The 20381-nt window shown below is 46.1% G+C and overlaps 1 protein-coding gene across 1 annotated transcript in view; it reads right to left on the reverse strand.

Moving 5' to 3' along the window:
* LOC142558593 (transmembrane channel-like protein 1) overlaps positions 1-20381 on the reverse strand; it is a 93870-nt gene that overhangs the window by 14607 nt on the left and 58882 nt on the right. Inside the window, exons 19-21 of the mRNA XM_075670779.1 lie at positions 12545-12739; positions 2735-2867; positions 268-347 (exon numbers count right to left, since the gene is read on the reverse strand). Of these exons, the coding sequence (XP_075526894.1) occupies positions 268-347; positions 2735-2867; positions 12545-12739 (408 nt within the window). The remainder of the gene's footprint in view (positions 1-267; positions 348-2734; positions 2868-12544; positions 12740-20381) is intronic.

The following is a 20381-nucleotide window of genomic DNA, read 5'->3' on the forward strand; positions in this document are numbered from 1 at the left end:
AACTGTTTCACTTAAGAACACATTTGGCCCTGGGGCTATATATTGGGTCATTATTTAGCACACTAAGAACAACCAGCTGCCCCTATTTACTTCCTTCACTTCCAGCAAAGTTATTTGCTATTTCGTACTCTCAAAGCATGCTAACAGGGAGTACAAATGTGTAAGTTGGCCATATAAAATATTTCTCGTGGAACTATCAAATGGTGGCGAATATGTTTTCTCCCTCCCAACGCCCGTCAAGATGACAAATTTAAGTGACATGCTTACCGGTCTCCTTTCTCTTCTTGGAGTCCTGCGAGTCTCCATGGCGCAGTTTATCGACGGACTTCAAGAGAGGCTTTGGCGTTCTGTTACGAAGAATGAACGCAGTGAGAGCAAGACTTGCCCGCAATTGATGTCGTGTCGACATTAACAACTTGTGGACATGCGTAGCGTGCGGCTAATAGAAGATTATCGAATGAGACTGAACAATACCATAAAAATACGAATATCGAGAGCTTCAGACAGAAAGAAAAATAACCTATATGCAAGGGGTGGGTATACACTGGCACTGCTTCATTTGCCGCTGGTGAGACAACTCAGTCGAAAATACTCAGCCATGCCCTACAGCCTTGACTTTTTTATGAATTCTACTTCAGAAGGCATTTTGCAGTTGATATGACTTCGTTAGCAAGCGAATCTGTGGAGTAGCTATATTTCTTACCCAATAACTAGGAGGCACCTAATACAGGTCCCTCCTAGTTATCTAAGCTTTCTGACTACTGCTTATATCTGCTATTGAGAAGAAAATTTTTTGTATGTTGGCTAGGTGAATCTTGTCATGCTTTCGTCACCATAGGTAGTGCGCACCGGTACCCATCTCCCGCTCTATAGGACATGGCACGTAATATTAAGCCACATCATTAGAAGAATGAATAAATGTTTACGCGATAGCCATGAAGCACAGATAAAACATTCACGATGATTTATAAGTTGACTATCTTTCTGCTCTAGTCACTCGAAACTACGCACACTTATTCGTTTGTGGATGAGCTAGAACAGACAATTGTTTTAATCTGGAATCACAACAGTTCCTCGTAGTCCCGGAACCAGTTTCCGCAATTTCGTCCCTCCATGCAGGATAACCGGTAGTCGCTATGTCTATCCCCATGTGAACTGCGGAATAAGTTAAATTTTCAGGACCTGAACAGGTGACGTTTGTTACCGTTCTCTGTGCAGTACGAATCTGCTCATTGTTGTAGAACAGGTGGAAGTTGTTCGTGCACTATCCTCCATGCCTTTAACGTTTATAATTTTTTTTAATGCCTCATGATATCACTCTAATGTTCCGCGACCTTTGGGAATTTACCACCGTAACCTCTTAGGGCAGCGCCGCAGATCTACGACACGGGCAGCACCACCTTTCCTCATAATTATTCCAGCGAGAACTGTTGCAGCGCAACAACGTGATGTCCTGGGAGCCAAATAAAGACCGAGGGATTGCCACTCCCAGGGCTCACTTTATATCATTCTCAGGCTAAAAGAGACACGGAAGTAAACTGTGGCATACAGAGAGTCGACGAACTGGAGATGAGATCTGCTGAATGTTAAGGCTCTGGGGTAATTGGCATTGTCATGTTTTCGGTAAAACACACAGACTTAGACACCTTTAGTAAAATGAAGCGCGGTTGTTCGCCGCGCAGTTTCCAGTAGTCATTCCCTATGTTACTCTTACAGAGTTAGCTATTTGGTGTTTTAGACGTTAGCCAATGCAGCGTCGTCATCATGTCGTCATCGTCGTCATTGTGCCATTGTTGTCATGCCGTCGTAAAAGCACGTAAGGTTGCGAAACGTGTACCATACACTTCTCGCAATTCTTCCCTCGAAAAGCATTAACCATGGCGTTTCTTTTCTGGGCATCACTGCGTCGACGTGTCAGTGTGAATTCTGCTTGCATTCTGGCTTATATTGTGAACGGTGCAGGCCATAAACATAAGCATTGCACGAAATTAAAGTTGAGACCGATACAATGCATAAACAGGCATTGCATAAGACTAAACGTCGCATAGACCACAATGAAGAGAACTGCGCGCATCACATTTAGTGTGACAGTGCTAATTTAATTAACAGCTTCACAAGAGCTTCGCTTCACACAAATTCCAACTTATCGAATATGTGTGTTGAATCTGCATAATTATTTTCCTATCTTTTCGTATTCGACTATGTTTAAAAGTTCCACTATTTGAACATTTCTAAAATAAAGCAATTGGAAAGATCTGCGTCGCCTTATCGCACTCAAGTACTGCAGATATATTACATCAGTAGTGAAAGGTAGTGATTTATTCATTCATATGGGGGTTTAATGTCCCATAGCAACGCTGGGACTCCATAGGGGAGGGCTCCAGATTCATTTTGAATATCTGGATTTCTTTAACTTCCGCGTAAAACCTAAGTACACGAGCGCTTTTGCATTTTACCCCCATCAGAATGTGGCTGGCACTGCCGGGAACCGAACCTGCGACCTCGTGCGCAGCACTAGAACGCCGCAGCCACTGTGGAGCCACGGCGGATGCAGTGAAGACAAGTCTTAATCGCTACGATCCGCGTGGTATATATCCAAGGCCTTTTGTTTAAGATACTGAAGACCCAGAAGCTTATTACTTCAGTGATCATGAAGGAACGGCCAACCACGTTGGAGAGATGAATGCTGGGCCGAAATAGATGTTTTGTGCAAGAGGTGAAATCTTAAACTCACCTTGGGGAGGTCTGTTTCTTCCGTTCTGCTTGGGGAGTCCGGTTTCCAGATGGTGCACCCAAGCCGTGCCCGTCCACTAGCGGCTCTTCATCGGAATTCTGCAGGTTGTACTGCACCTTTCGGCCACGAGCCTCTGCGTTCACAATGTACGACCGCTTTACAAAGAAGATTCAAGGCGCATATCCAACCAGAATATCACTACACGTAAGGGAGTGCGGAATTATTGACCGGCGAGCAAAGAGTGAGCCAAGAACTGCCCCGAAACATTATTTCTTACAATTTTATTCGTAGCGCCTTTCTTAGCACGAGAAATTGGGCTTTGAGCAATGATACATACGTACTCAAACACATTGCGAGTACCTTGTTTGCTCGTTCATTCCTAGGCCTGCAAACTTAAGTGGAACTTCCCTGTCTGTATTCTGATAAACTCACTGAGCTGACACCCATACATAGAAAATGTAAGACATTATTTGAGATCTGATAATATTCCTACTACGTAATAGCTCCAGACTGGCAGGCGCTTTTTTTTATTCACCCTGAAATGTATTTTCTTAATGTATAAATAATTGGCAGTGGTATCGCAATCCCACGGAAACATGTTGTAGGAAGCATTCCAGATTGCGTGAAGTATTGGCAATGCTATGCGGGAACAAAGTTCCCTTGTTTTATCTAGAGCCTCTCTCTGCAAAGCATTTACCATCGCGAAATGTTAAGCACCTACGAAAGAGATTCTTGATAACTGCTGATGCATTTTTAGTTATTTTGGATAATATGTTACACTGATCTGCACAACATTGAGGAAGAGAAGAACGACCTTGGGACTGAAGAAGACGACGCTTCAGTGACTGGCCTGCTGTGAATTCTATGCATACTGTAAAAAATTATGCGGATCCCATGCACCGTAGGAATCGATGTAAGTGAAGTTTTCTGGGCTGTTTGCGTTGACTGACGATAATTAGTGGTAATGTTGACGGCTAAAGCTTACTTTCTTCAACGTTTATTCCAGCACGAGAGTGGTGAGTTGATATTAAACGTTACCTTGCGTGCACCACTGCTGTCTGTCGGCATAGTACACAGGACGCACAGGGAGTGGTGTTTGCTTGAGGCGTTATTGTGCTCCATGCTTCATAACATCTGAGAGGGTTGAGCATATTCATTGCTTCAAGTGGCACATCGTATCGTGGCAGAAGTATTAAACTTAAATTGAATTCTGGGGCTGTACGTACCAAAACCACAATCATATTATGAGGCACGCCAGAGTGGCGGACTCCGGATTAATTCTGACACCATGGTGTTCTTTAAGGTGTCCCTAAATGTAAGTGCACGAGTGTTTTTTTTTTTATTTCGCCCCCATCGAAATGCGGCTGCCGCGGTTGGAGTAAGAACCGCGACCTCGAGAGATGACATTGCCGCATAGCTACCGCGGTGGGCAAAGAAGCGTTGATTTGACGTGTGACCGCTTCCGTAGTGACGCCCATACCTCACGGTGCGCTTTAATGCGGATCTACTTTTGCATGTCCTGCGTAAGTTGTCAGCTTGACAAATTTGCATGGTGCTTATTTTTCAGAAATAGCACAAACGTACCAGACCGTGCATTGAAATTAAATGTATCCCATTTGCCCGAAACTGCTATCGTGTCTATAGCAGTAGCATTTTCTTGCCTTCTCACGTCACGTGTTTCTTCGCCCCTCCCCCCTTGTTTGGGAACTTAGAGCAAGGAGTGGCAAAACTGTCATTCACTTGTTTCGCGAATGCGTTGGTTCTACCAAAGGACTCTGGACCTATTTTCTGCCTCCTCTCCCCTTCTGCTTTCTTTCATACTATCTAGCTTCTCTCTGGACTTATGATGAGAAGCCAGCAAAGACACCAAGGAAAACATAGAGGGCATTACTTGTAGTTACTAATTGAATTACAGAAAATGATAAATTAATGGCAATGAATGTGTATGAACAAACAACTTGCCGCAAGTGGCGAACGATCCCTCGTCTTCGCATTACGCGTCCTCAGCTTGCGGCAAGTTGTTTTTTCATCCACTTTCATTGTCATTAATTTATAATTTTCAGTAATTCAATTAGTAAGTGCAAGTAATTTACCCTCTGTTTCCCTTGGTGTCTTTGTTTGTTGGCTTCTCATGATATAATGAATAAAAATCGGGCCCCCCGATTAACCCTCTTTCTTCTCTCTGGACTTGCGTGTTAGTCGAAATGTAATCGCTACAATTTCTGCAATGGTTTTGCATGTGGTCACGGATAACCACAGCTGTCAAGAGGCTAATGTGGCGACGCCCAGGGCAGTGGCGTAGCTAGGTCGTCTGGCACCCGGGGCCCATAGGTCTTCTGTCAACACCCCCCCCCCCCCCGGCTGTAGTTCAGGAAGGCGAGGATATCGACAATTTCCGGGTTTCAGCAACCAGTACAGCCGCCTCGGATACCGCGCACGTCCCCCGGGTCCCCCTATTCTTCGCTTTCTTTCCCAGAGATCACCAATGCGGCAGGTATTGGTGCCTCGCTGGCGTAGTATGAGGGATCACGCGGCGTGCTCCTCATAGGTTTTGCTGTCAGCGCTCACTGAAAAAACCACGCGGGAGCTCTCCCGGACATTTCTGTAAGTACTTTCGAAACGAAAGAAGGTTTTTACTGTCTAAATTATAGTCTTGGGCAAACTGAAAGCACAGAATCGTTTACAGACGCCATCTCTTTACCGAATACGTACAGTGAACGCCACTGTGCGCGGTCGCCGCGATGGAGTCTCCCGAACCGGCTTCTTGCGTGAAAGGTAGGCAAACGCTGAGAGTAAACTATGTGAAATATGTTGTTAGAGTGGGCTGTCTGTATAACCAAATGGGGCATAACAGAATGAAGCCTCAATGCAGCGATCGCACAGCTTCGCAGCGACCGACTGCGCGTCTGCATGCTTGTCCGCGCACTGTTTCGCTTTCGCCGCGTGCGCGTTTTCGCACCGTGCCATGAGCTTTAGGCCGCAGAATATGAGCATTTCACAGTATGCGAGCAACCATTGTTGCGTGGGCGCTATCAGAGTTGTTCAAAAATAATTTCATTTTAGAGACTTCGACGCCTACGGGGACTGTGAAGTGCCGACGCGACGATTCAATCTTTTTTTCTTCTAAATTCTTGGACGTTTCAACATTATTTCTCGAGTTGCGTCGCACTATATGTTTATCGGTTTTCTCAGCGTGCGATTTCACGCTGCTTCTTTCTTTGTAATCCAGTGCATTATTTCATAACACAAACATGACCATATGCCATGCTTTTTTTTAATGTGCTTCTTACCGCTCCCTTTCCACTCCAGTGAACTTACCAGTATCTATAGCATCGACAAGTTCATAGACCAAACCGTCATGACATTAGTCGGGCAGCGGACTCGGGCGAGAGTCTCAGTGGGCGTTTTTCGAACATCGCAGACCCGGCGCCGTAGCAGAAATCTTCCTCGCGTCTGTGCTTGCTGCATACCCGAGTTGTAGCCGATGACTGTTTGCCGGTTTTATGTTTCGCGAGCCAAGCTTCACGCAGCTTCTTGTCCTGCGGCTACGTATGAATAAGGCTGACACCGGGATCCGTTGCGTACGTCCTGCATTGCGGCACCGAGCAGTAGCCTACCATGTTGCGCGCCTGCAAAGGCAGCCACTACGTATTGTAGGGCTTTCAATCGTGTTAAAGGAGACACTCGAACCGGGAAAAGCTCGCCACTAAATGAGGACCGCAGCGTACGAGGGAACTCTCATCTCCAGCTCGCTTCGGCGCTCCCGAAGCAGCCGACGCGGCCGCTATGTCCACGTGATCCATCCTAGCACGTCACGCCGACGGTGGCGCCAGCTTTTCCCATGGTGGAGCTCGAGGTCAATACACGCTGTTTTTTCTGCGCCAAATAACACAGGGTGCTGCACTGATAACTTGGGATAAGCGCATGTGCACATCTTCTGTCAGACTGTAAGGCTTGGCAACCAATACAAATGCGGCATCGTGGCAAATACGGCTGACGTCACAAGTAAAAAAAAATTTTCTAAAGTTTTAATTACCAATTTTAGCGGCAACATTGCATTTGCAAAATTGAAGGCCGACATTCATATCTTGCCCAACAACAACTTCACAAAAATCGTCGTGGATACTACTGCCTGCAGTATTTTGGTTGTGGGCAGCCCTAAACGAAAATGAAATTGTGTCTCAGTGACGCTGATTCAGAGACCTGGATGGGGAAGAATTGGGGATAAAAGTTAATGGAGAATACCTTAGTAACTTGCGATTCGCTGATGATATTGCCTTGCTTAGTAACTCAGGGGACCAATTGCAATGCATGCTCACTGACCTGGAGAGGCAAAGCAGAAGAGTGGGTCTAAAAATTAATATGCAGAAAACTAAAGTAATGCTTAACAGTCTCGGGAGAGAACAGCAATTTACAATAGGCAGCGAGGCACTGGAAGTCGTAAGGGAATACATTTACTTAGGGCAGGTAGTGACGGCGGATCCGGATCATGAGACGGAAATAATCAGAAGAATAAGAATGGGCTGGGTTGCATTTGGCAGGCATTCCCAAATCATGAACAGCAGGTTGCCATTATCCCTCAAGAGAAAAGTATATAATAGCTGTGTCTTACCAGTACTCACCTACGGGGCAGAAACCTGGAGGCTTACGAAAAGGGTTCTACTCAAATTGAGGACGACACAACGAGCTATGGAAAGAAGAATGATAGGTGTAACGTTAAGGGATAAGAAAAGAGCAGATTGGGTGAGGGAACAAACGCGAGTTAATGACATCTTAGTTGAAATCAAGAAAAAGAAATGGGCATGGGCAGGACATGTAATGAGGAGGGAAGATAACCGATGGTCATTAAAGGTTACGGACTGGATCCCAAGGGAAGGGAAGCGTAGCAGGGGACGGCAGAAAGTCAGGTGGGCGGATGAGATTAAGAAGTTTGCAGGGACGGCATGGCCACAATTAGTACATGACCGGGGTTGTTGGAGAAGTATGGGAGAGGCCTTTGCCCTGCAGTGGGCGTAACCAGGCTGATGATGATGATGATGATGATGATGATGATGATGATGATGATGACGCTGATCTCCCCACCAAATTAGAAAAACGGAAAACGCCACCTGCCTCCCTGCTGCACGGGCGCCAATGCTATGACGATTACGAGTTCTCTTCATTCTAATCAATAAAGCCTTGCTTTTATTTGCTGCTATACGGTCAAACGTGATTATTCGAGCTGCGGTAGCACCAAAAGATTGGGAACAGAATAGAGCACGCTTCGCGTCGATTCTTGGCGTCACCATAAAAAAAAAAAAAAGAAGACCGCGATGAAGCCCGTGCCAGCGAAACCTGTTGGTCTGCACTCGCAATGGTGAGGGTTGAGGGATCAACGTCACTGGTCCACTATTTCATATTTCTTTCGCTACTGCCATACTGGGCGCCGCCCGCCGTGCCAAAGTACCGTAGGTTGTAGCACCCAAAATGATTTTGTTTAAGAAGTTTTTGTTCAGTTAATAATATTACTTTGAGTCCTCAATTCTTGGAATTGAAGTGATTCCTCTATAAGTACTAATTAAGAAATTATTAAGAATATGGTTATTACTTATCTGCCATATTTTTCATGCTACCGAGTTCCTAGCAATCACAAAGACACGTAACTTCATAGAATATCGGGAAGTATACTTACAAAATTCATGTTTTTTTTTGTAAAATTCTGTGCAGCTGACACAGACACTGTACTGGTGACATGAAGTCACACAATAATAACAGCTTTCTGAAACTTTCGAGGGTAGGAAGGAAAGCGTGAAACATACCGCCATGTTTCGCAGCGGCTTCTCGGAGCGAGCGGGAGAGGGGAAGTAAAAGCGAGCTGAACATCGCAACACCCGCGACTATATGCAGCCTGTCGAGTCATACGCCGCCAAACTCTTCGGCCGCACCTAGTCTGAAGACGATCCAGAGAATCCGATTCGCGACTTCTGACGGCCGCACTTATGCAACGTCGCTCTCAACGAACGCTTCGCCGTAAACGAGAGCGCCGGGTGCGCGCTGGTTGAACGCCCTCTTTCTGCTGTCTTTGTTCGTCTTCGCTGCGCGTTCTGAACGGAAGAGGGACTCAAGAGCCTCAACGCCTTACTACTCCTCACTGCATGTTTAGCGACTCCTGCTCCCAGCATCAACACACGGTACGAGCGCACCCCACATGAAACGTTCCGCTAAGGCGAGTAGATTAGCGACCATTTCGCGAAATAATTTTTTTAGCCCGCACATTCGTGCAATTATTTAGTGGGGTGTTTATAGAGCTGCAGCCGACAATTCTGCAGCGCAACGCATCGGGTACATGAGCTCGGGCTTCTGGAGCATTCTTTGCCATTTGCGGCCAGTCAAGCCGGCGGAAAGAGGGGTGTCTTCAGGCGTATGACACCCCCCCCCCCTCCTCTGACCCCTTGCACCCGGGGCCCACGGCCCCCCGGCCCCCCCTGTTGCTACGCCACTGGCCCAGGGAGCTCCAGAGGGTAGAGTGCACAGTCGACGCGGTGCAAAGGTCCAAACCAGTTTCCCGCGCTGCCTTTCCTCCCTGCTTCGCTCATCTAACGTATACGCTAGGGTGCCCTGAATAGTTTCTCCCTTGCCGTCGTTCTGCGGAGCGGTGGCGATGGCGAAACCATTCAGGCACCCTAGTATACCCACGCTCTGAACCACCCTACGACGTGGTGTGCCAGACAGCAGCAGCAGCAGCAGCAGCAGCAGTGGAAAAGTCGAAGGAAGAGGCAAAAAAAGCTTCGCTTTAATGCATTTCCCGTCGTGCTTCTTCCCTCCGTAACATTTATGGTGGAGGCACGGGGCACTCCTGTGCACGACGGAGCTCCGGAACGGACAAAGCCTGGCCACTAACATGACGAGAGATGGAGCCGTTGCAGGGAAAGGCTTCATGCCGATAGGAGGCCGCTACCACGACGCCGACAGCCATCTTGTCCTAACCCAACGACCCATGAATGTTTTCCAGGACCAACAATATTGACTTCGACGACTCTCCAAATGTACAACCGCGTCAGCGCCCATAACAGGTGGCGCCAGACCATTATGCTGGCAAACAGAATTTTCTACCTGAAAGGCACGGCATAGGTCTAGTTTCGAAACCACGAGGACGAACTGATGAGCTGGAATCAATGCAAGCAAAAGCTCTATGAGTTTTTCGGCAGGCCTTTTGGCCGACAGCGAGTTACGCAAAAGGAACTTGGGTCCCGCGTTCAGATGTGGGAAATACACCCAGGACGCTCTCCCTTTTTGTCGCTAGGTTCACGAGCGCATGTCAGAAGAAGACAAAGTGAACCACGTACTGAAGGTCATAGCGGATGATCTTCTTGTGTATAAGAACTTTCCCACCATCGCCGACATCATTAATGAATGCTGACGCTCCGAAGAAGCGAAAAGCCGTCGCATCGCACACCAGTTCACGCACCTTCGAAATACGGCTGCTACTTCATCGTGCGAAGGCCTTCACTCTATGCATCAGCCGCCAACGGCCTTGAGCCTCGTTAGTATCGTTCGCCGAAAGATCGAAGCCGCGGCACTAGTTGGCTTCCAGGCCTATTCTAACGATTCTCGACCGACGATTTCCCTTATGCAGGCTGTCGTGCGCGAACAGTTGGCGTACCTTGGAATTCAATCTGGCTGTCCTTTAAACCGTCGGACACCTATGCCTTTAGCCTACGACCCCTTCTTGTCGACGCCAGTACTCCTCTCGGCCTTTTCGCAAGTGGAATGGCGAACATCCGATTACCGGCCTCCTTGGTCAAGTACCGACGTGTTGGCCACATTTCACGTCACTGCCGCAATTTCTATGACTAACATTTGCAGACTCATATTTGCCATACAACTCTGCTCAGGCGTCCTCATCTACACGGCAGAGTCGTTCGCCCTCACCATGACCTCCCCTGCCCGCTCGCCCACTATTCACCGTTCTCCGTCCCCGATGTATTGAAGCTCTACGGGAAAGTGACGGGTGCAGCTCCGAAGGTGTGATGCTGCTACAACGACCCGAACTGCAATTGCCCTACTGACCTTACCGATGAATAAGAATTTACTTGATGTGTACGTGGACAGTGTCCCTTTACTGCTCTGATTAATACCGGCGTGAACATCACTGTAATGAGCGACCAGCTTCGTAGGCGGCTCACTAAAGCCCTTATCTCTGCGGTGCCCTCTGCTTTACTAGTCACTAGTCAACGACGGAAGCAAATTGACCACAATAGGAATGTGTGCCGCCAGCGTTGGTGTCACTGGCCGTCAGACATCTGTTTTGCTTACTGCTCTTCAAGAATGTCCCCATAAAGTTGTTCTATGCCTTGATTTTCTATCCGCTCACTCCGCACTTATCGACTCCTCTGCTGCACTTGTTCAGCTCGATTTACCTTCTCCTGACCCTCCCGAGGAAGTTCCCACCAGAGTGTGCTCCGCCGAGCACATTCTACTCAACCCACAAACCATCGCCTGCCTTCTCCTTTCTCTCGCTGACGTCCTCCTTGCCCATCACGTTACTCTTCCGCACACCGTCAACACTATGGCCAACTACTTCACCATACTTAATACTGTTTAAGCGCAGAATCTACAAAAACCAAGAAGAGACACGAACGGGGCAGGCGCTAACCAACGCTTACTCCGAACCAACGCTTTACTCCATCAGCATTCCTCTCGTCAACGTCGGAATTGGTGACCACGTCCTACCGCAAGGCACAGCCTTAGGTACGCTGTCCTCCTCCCAAGACTACCAATTAGCAGTGGCATTTGTCGACGCTAGTCCTAAACCATTAATTTATAATGTTTGTGGAGTCGTTCAGTTCGCTACACAAAGTGCTGCGGCCACAGCGCGTGCTTCAAATACTTACGCTTCGTATTCCGTCGCGGAATCACATCATAAGAAGCCAACAGTCAAAGACACGAAGGACAGCATAGGGGAATACTTGTACTTATTATTTGAATTTAAAAAAATAAGAATAAATGGAAATAAAATGAATCGAAAGACCGGCCGCAGGTGGGGCACGAACGCATGTCTTCGCAATACGCGTGCAATGCTGTTACCAATCCACTTGAATTTTCATTAATTTATCATTTGTTTAATTCAAATAATAAGCACAAGTAATTTCTTCTATGTTGTCCTTCGTGTCTTCGACTGTTGGCTGCTTATGATATGGCTCATATAAATCGGGCCCTCGGTATCCTTTCTACTTGTTAATCGCGGAATCACGCAGCAGTTGCGTATTCTGAAATGTACCGCACGCCGAAGCGGCTGCATTAAAGTTTTTGCCGACTTTATGTGGTTTAATTTATAAGCGTGGCATTCTTCAATTTGGCTGTATACATGCGCATCGGCCGTTTTGATTTATAGCTTGGGTTCTTATTCCTTTACTGACAATTTACATTTAAAATATTGGTTGATAGAAAAAAGGACGCAAGATATCACTTATGGAATGTTTCAGATACGAATGGTACAATGAGACAAAAGTTCCGATTTGACAGATATGACTACCCCGTGGATATATTACATGCACATTAACACCCCAAACACTGTACTATTGCACGGTACAAGCATATGTGATTTTCGTGAGTGTGTGTGGCAGCACGTCGAGGCGGTGCACACTCACGGAGCTTAAGATGCATTGACATTGGACAGCAGTCGCAAATGCTTCCAGTCGCTGTCTGCTACAGGTGTGAGAGCACGATATAGCAGCGCATTTTTTTCTTCATTCTTCTTTCGGAGCCAGTCATCCGCCCTAAAGGAAAACACCTTAGAAGACAGCGCAAGATTACTGCAGCGTCACTTACCGCTGGATGGAGTGTCCGAACCGCTCGGCTTGTTGGTGGGACTGTCTGAACCGCGTTCGCGATCGGCGGCCGCTGAGAGCAAGGCAGCTGCCTTCAGCTTGGCGGGGAAAGTGGACGTCATGCGGCGAGCCGTGTTCCACTTGTTCAGTATCTCGGCTGTTCGCTCGATATTCGACTCAACCTTCGGTACCACAACTGTGGGAAAACAAACACACCTCAATTAAGATTACGATGAGAGTGCGAGAAAAGTGAAAAAAAAGCATAATTAAGAGAATGGAAACGTGATACGAGTAACTGCCGATTTTTTTTTAATGTAATGATGATAAACCTATAGCACCTTCATACCTTTATTATACTGATCACAGGTACTCACATGGAAATAATAATAATAATAATAATAATAATAATAATAATAATAATAATAATAATAATAATAATAATAATAATAATAATAATAATAATAATAATAATAATAATAATAATAATAATAAATTCAGGAAAAGATCGCTAAAAATACGAATAGATCTAAAGCAAGTGTATAAACTTGGAAGGTGCTTTGTAGCAATTGCTACGAACTGGTGGATGTCTGATTTTCCCTTTATTCATTACTTCTCTCCACCTTACGGGTTTCCGCAGAACTACTACGTCAAACTCTTGGCTTTGCTTCGTGTTGTCGACAAATTCGACTTCGCCATGCCATCTCCTAGCCGCCTGGTTAGCTCAGATGGTAGAGCGGCTGCCCCGGAAAGGCGGTGGTTCCGGGTTCGCGTCCCGGACCAGGACAAATTTTTCTTCAACTATGAGGCTTTCCTTTCGAGGAACCCGTATGGGTTTCCTTTGTAGCAATTGCTACGAACGGGTGGATGTCTGATTTTCCCTTTATTCAAACTTGGAAGGAGGTTAAGATGAAGTTCTGGTGTGAGTTCATGTGCAAAACTGCACATATTATTGCCCAATAAATGGAAGAAATCGAACCGGCGCTGTAATGAAAATTTATAGTTGGAACCAGTAAGGCGAGGAAACAAGTTTAAATTTAAAGGGTAAATATTAAGTCAAGCTGAAGTGACAAATTAACGCTCGAGAACGTCTAAGGCGTCAATATTATCGCGAACAGAGCTTTAGTAATCGAGAAATTGAGGTAAATGCAGGATACGATTTGAGACTTCCCCGGAACATTCAAGTTCTAGCCTGATGACGTAGCAACTCCTCATTATAATTCAGTCACTAGTACTCAACCACTCGTGATAAAAAGACCATTGCATTGCATTATAAGACGAAAGAAAATGCTACTTGTCCAGTTCTATTCGATTTTCAGAACAAAGGCCTCATTGATGTCACCCTTGACAACAACGCGGGCGTCGAAAGGTTTCGTTTTCACTCGATTCTGCGTCGCCCGTGCTTTCGCGTTTCACTAGTTTCGTAATCGCGTAGTGCTGCGATGGTTTCACTGGCTCGCGACACTCACACAAACTGCCAGTAGCAGAGGATGCCACGTTCATGTGATGTCGCGAGATGCCAGAACGCTTAACGCCACTTGGCCAAGAGCAGCTGTAGAGGCGAATCAAACGCTCTGTTTTTAATGGGTTTCTCCATTGCCGCGCGTTTGCGTTTTGCGCAAGAAACAGTAGCGCCGTCTGCCGGGCGCCGATAGAATCACTGACAGCAGTAACGGGCGCTGACGTCACCATTCCCCGCTCAGAGGCGGGTACTTGAATTCATCGAAAAGTATGTGGACCCTTCAGACGCGCTTTTCTCTCGAACAAAGTATTTTTTTGGCGCAGAACAAAGGCTGCGAGGTTTCTGTAACAGTGTTTTAACAGTCCACGTTGTCCTAACATTTGCTTTCAGTGTCGCTTTAAGATTCACTTTCTTTTACGTTGACCCGACGGCAAAAAATATCGCATCGATCTTTTTGATACGTAGCCCTGAGTTTATCGAGGGCTTTTAGTACGTCAGAAGTTAATGTAGGTTTGACACCGGATCTCTGTGTCTCTTCCGTGCAAGGCCTCAGCAACTGGCTCAACAAGTTTTAAAGCAATTGACACATACAGAAGAATTCGGGTAGCAAGCCGATAGTTCGCATAGCGTGGGACGACTTGAGGTAGAATAAGAAATGCGCTCGAGTAATTTGAATGAGCTCTCAAATAAATACTGCAATTCACGTAATTTTCTTGGTGCTCTTTGGCCACTTCTGGCCCTTGCGCCAATAAACTCCAATCATCATCATCATCACGTAATCTTGTTGCGAATTGCCGATATAAAATTACGCTTGCTATTTATAAACGATTACTGCAGACAGATGTATAAAGGTATAGGACCGAATATCTGCATCACTTGTAGTGCATTTTATGTACGTTTTGATGCGTGCCTAAAGAAGCAACTTGTGGAATTCGCTAATAAGAAAACAGAAATCATATAAGTGTGTATGCTGGAAGCCCTGGGGGTATGCGCGGTGCAGGATAAAATATGACATCAGTGGCTAAGGATAGCCCAGGACACAGGTGACCAAGCAGGGGCGTGGCGCGGTAATGTGATGACGATATCAACGGTTCAGAAGGCATCGCAGGTCACCTGAACTGCAACGCTGCGCAATCACCGGTAAACAAGGCCCCCCCGCAGCGTTTGCCGGTTTCGGCCGGCTTAAAACCCGAGCCCCGGCTAATGAATGCGTAACTCGCGCTATGTCAGCTTGTTTCAATTCTGTTGCGGTAGAAATTTCGGAGAATATCACGTATGGCAAGCCTTCTCGCATGCGACGTACCTCGCGAAAGAAGGAGGCTGGTGCGACAAATGCGCTGTGTGGCGCGAGAGAAGTCATAGGCACAATTTGGTCGCGCTGTCACTTCCAAGCCCAGCTGAAAGCACATGTTGTCAAGCTAAACGCTGCAATGCGTGTCCATTTGCTTTACTAGCAGCGACCCAGTACCATGCATGGCCACCGGAACAATGGCGCAGTTAATTGATCAAGCTGACACGATATCAGCTGCTAGCGCTCGCGCTGCGACTGACCGTGTCGCCGGTTATGGTACGCGTTGATGGCCGTTAGATGGTCCGACAGACATTTGCTTCTGGGGCAACTAGAATTGTGATGGTGACTAGTAAATCGGGCGACCGAGTTAACTACACCCGTTGGGTGAGGGACAATACGTTTCTAGAGTTATTGCTGCAGTTCCTGCACCGCGCAAAGCTCGAAGGTTTCATTTTACAAATTTTTTTTTATTCCCCACATACTTCAAAGCAAATCCTGAAAAAGGGAAAAAGAAAAGTATCTGTAGCTCTTGTGTTATAGGCACGGCGAGATAGCACAAGTCAAAAAGCACCGGTGTAACTGTTGGGTTGATTTTCTTTCCATTCGTCGACTTCACGGTATAAGAAAAATAATAGATTTACAACCTACCGCGGTTGCTTAGTGGCCACAAGTTTTGCTACAACGACGAGGTAGCGGGTTTTATTCCCGGCCATGGCGGCCGCATTTCATCGGGGGCAACGCAGAATCGCTCGCGTACTGCGTGGTCAAAGGGATTCGGTGCCTTCAATTGCGGCGTTCTTAACAATCTCGCAGTTTCGGGACTTTAAACCTCACAACTCATCTAATTACATTCGACGGTCCGTCAGTCGGTCGGTCCGTACCTCAGTGGATATATATATATATATATATATATATATATATATATATATATATATATATATATATATATATATATATATATATATATATATATATATAAGTATATATATACTATATAGATATACTTCTCTCTCTCTCTCTCTCTCTCTCTCTCTCTCTCTATATATATATATATATATATATATATATATATTACCACCTACTTTTATTACCGCTGCATGTTGACCGCCATAGTAGTGCCAGTGAGCGCCAGTCTGTTCTGCGCAATGACACAATTGGGAAAATAATCTCTGTGCTTAATTCAACGTAGGAATAATACCGTAAACAGAAATGAAACTAGACTTAAATATCACTTGTCACAGCTGGGGCGTGAGCCACACCTGTGGCACCTTCATTTCCTTTTACCCTATTATTTCTCTATTTCAATTAAACATAATTAACCTTGCCTATGCTTTCTCCGACTTCGTTGTCTGTTTCTTTGTGGGTTGTGACTAACAATAAATCGGGCCCTTGGGGCCTTTTATTCTTGCCATGGGTATACTCGCCGCAATTGCTTAGTGGCTATGGTGCTGGGCTGCTAAGCCCGAGGTCGCGGGATCGAATCTCGGCCACGGCGGCCGCATTTCAACACTTAGATTCCCACTTAGAAACACCCGTGTACTTAGATTTCGGTGCACGCTAAAGAACCCCAGGCGGTCCAAATTTCCGGAGTCCCCCAATACGGCGTGCCGCATAATGAGATCGAGGTTTTGGCACGTAAAGCTCCATAATTTTTACCCCATAGGTATAAGAGCCTAAATTGTACTTGCCCATAGACGTCTCACTTCTATCTGTCATACACTTCTCCTCGCTATTCTTCCCTCGACAAGCATCAAACATCGTCTTCGTCCTTGTGGTATTTCTACGTACGTCAATGTCTCCCATTGTGCATCCGCATGAACTGGTGTTTACATTTCGGCGTAACTTCTGTACGGTGCAGTGCATAAACAACAACATTGCATGACATTAAAATTGGGTCTTTTGCTGCGCATAAACGCAAACAGTGCACGTGATTACACATATTGCCTTAAAATAAAGACAATTGTAGGCTACTAATTTAGCTATATAATATTTAACAAACTATTTCACAAACATGATGATGATTTTATGTGGTGTTTTGTGGCACAAGGGCCAGTCATGGCCAAAGAGCGCCAAGCAATGTTTTGATGCAGTCAATGACGCAATTAATGGCCAACGGCGTCATGCTTGGCTGTAACAATGTAACCTGGCTGTATAGGGGCCTCAAAAACAATGGTAAAATAAATATATATCTATTAAAAGTGTCACAATGACTTCAGATGTGCTATGAATTTAAAAGATATGCACTGATGGAATGAGATAATAAAATATATAAATGCCAATAGCAGTATTGCCTCAACGAGGCCCTTAAATGCAAGGGCCTGTAGGTATACTACAACAGTATAAGTATACTATGCATAGATTCTAACGTGTTCGTTGGATCTGCGTAATTATTTCTTTAGTAATGCAAAATAGGAAAGAAAGTGTCACGCTATTTAAGATTTTACAGTGAAAACTGTATATGACTAACCTTCCGTAGTTTTTTCGTCGTTCGGTAACAAAAACGGACTTAGTGATTTCTAACAAACCCATATGTGTGCAGTGTGGAGGCGCAGTTGTCAAAATGCGGAACAGATTAGAACGCTCACCGTAAACAACAGCGTGACTTCAAGGTTATTGCAGTATATAAGCAGGTGAGGTATCGGCGCTAAAAACAGCTGCGTTATCGATGGGGCAGACACGTATAGTTCGTACACCCGAAGAACAACATGCGTATGAGGAGCGCCGGAGGGAACAGCAATGAAATGTAAACGGCGCCGGCGCGAAACGACCACCGACGAAGAACGTTCCCGCGATGCTGAACGAAAACGACAATCGCGAGCCCGGGCACCTCCGAACGAGCAACGACCCTAGACTCGCAACGCAAAAAATGACAACCATTCCACTCTGTGAAGATGGAATGGCAGTGAAAGCAGTTTGCTTTTCGTTTCAGAGCTTTCACTGTCGTCAGCTTTCGCTGCCATTCCATCTTCACAGAGTGGAATGGTTGTCATGTTTTATGTGGGATTTGCTTTGAATAAAGAGAGAGAGAGTCGAAGAGGGAGATGTGGGGAGGTTAAACAAAGACGTGTCTGGTTGGCTTCCCTACACTTGGGAAGGCGAAAGGGGAAGAATAGATAAGAAGGAAATAGAAGAAATATAAGTCACTCGCAGACTCAGTCACAGCGGAATGTCCGCTGTCACAAGCGTTTGTACAGTCCAGTAGCCTTCAAGAAGTGCAGAAGGGCTTCTGTGGCCTTTTGCAAGCAAGAATGCATAAGCCATGGTCCCAGAATCTTTTCCTCCGCCAGCCCTATATTATCTAACAGGCTGAGTTTAGCTTGTAGAGCATGTCGTTGAGCGTCAAAGGATGGGCAGTGAAACAGAAGGTGCTCTAGAGTCTCATCGCACCAGCACAAATTGCAGGCCGCACTTTTGACCATACCTATTAGGGATGACTAGGCTTTTGTAAATGCGACGCCCAACCACACGCGAAACAGTAAAGTTGTTTCACAACGGGAGAGTACAGGTGGTAGGTGAACTCTCAAGTTGAAGTAGAGGGAGTGCAAGCGGGAATTAGTGAAACCTGCTGAATTCCATCGTAGAACTGATGGTATAAGCAAGTGATTGAAGTTGACACCCAGCATCCGTTCGTGAGAGCGCGCAGCTTCATCTGCGCAAGGGCGTGGTGATGAGCGTGCCTTATTTCGTACCCTGCTCGTGTAAACCATCACATAGGACAAACTGCAGAGTTTTTAGGGCTGTTTTCGAATCGCAGAAAATGGCTTAACGATTTGGTGGTTGCTGGAGCACGTGTCCCCATTGGTCTAACATGACACCACTTGCACGGGCCTTACGATTGGATAGAAAAGACGACACCTGCACGGGCTCGACGATTATCTGAAAATGACGTGACCCCGACGGACTGAAGGGGTTATAAGCCAGAGGACCATCGGGATGAGAGAGACGTTCTTCTTGCCGCAGACCGCAGCGTCCGATTTCCTGCCGGCCGTAACGATGACTTTTTACTGTTATTTTGCTTTGTTATATTCCTGTACATAATGTAAATAAACCTTCATTTCATCAACGTCCGCCTCAACGTCGGCCAACTCCCGCACTCAACGGCAAGATCCAAACAATACTTACTGGGAATGCCCCTAAGCACTCTCTTCTCAATATTTCTTTAACTTACTCAAACATCCCACCCTCGCTTCCCTAAACCCGCCAGAGCTTGACCACTCCACCGCAAGAGCCCTACAAAAACCGTGGCCCACAAAAAACACGTCAATGGGTGGAGACAAATAGACTCAACACCAAGACCAATGGCCAAGCTGGACTCCGACAGCAACGGCTCGCACTAAGAGTCGTTAAGAAATTAAGTTTCTCCCCTCTATTTTCATCGTACGTAATTTCATATGAATCCATTGCACCTCTCAGTTCTATTGGCAAACTAATTGCGAAAATGGTTCTGCTGCGTTTTGACTTGAATGCGGTAAACATGAATGTCTATCCTCCTCAGATGACAGGGTTCAGTCCAAGCCGCAGTAGCATTGTTAACGTAATGCCTTTGCTAACTATGTAAAGGGTAACAGAGCTGTACACCAAATCCCAGTTGCTGTATTCTTGGATATTAAAGGACTGTTTGATAATGTGGCCCATGGCGCAAGTAGAATGGCATTTAAGTACGTCGGCATTTGTGGCCGCATGTGCACCTGCATTTGTGATTATCTAACCGACAGATTGATTTGCATGTAAACTAAAGACGGCCCTATATACCACACTGCACAAATGATCACGTGGAGTACCGTAAGGTGGACTTCCCCACACTATTCAATATTTGTCGCGTTGGGCTAGAGAACTGTGTGCCACAGAATGTGCACCTTCTTCCTTTTGCAGATGATAGCTGCATATGGAGTTCGAGCCGAAGCATGCGTGTTCTATGTGCAAGTTTTTAGAAAGCCATTAGCGGTATCAAAAAGCTCGTGCATAGTCGAGGCAGCAGCTTTTTGACACAGCAGCAGTATCGCACAAACGACCTAATCTGCGATTTTGGCACGCTGTGTGATATTCACAGGAGTTATCGTGCATGTCTGCACCGTATTCGTCTGAACA

The sequence above is a fragment of the Dermacentor variabilis genome, chromosome 1 (assembly GCF_050947875.1).
Source record: "Dermacentor variabilis isolate Ectoservices chromosome 1, ASM5094787v1, whole genome shotgun sequence".
NCBI lineage: Eukaryota > Metazoa > Arthropoda > Arachnida > Ixodida > Ixodidae > Dermacentor > Dermacentor variabilis.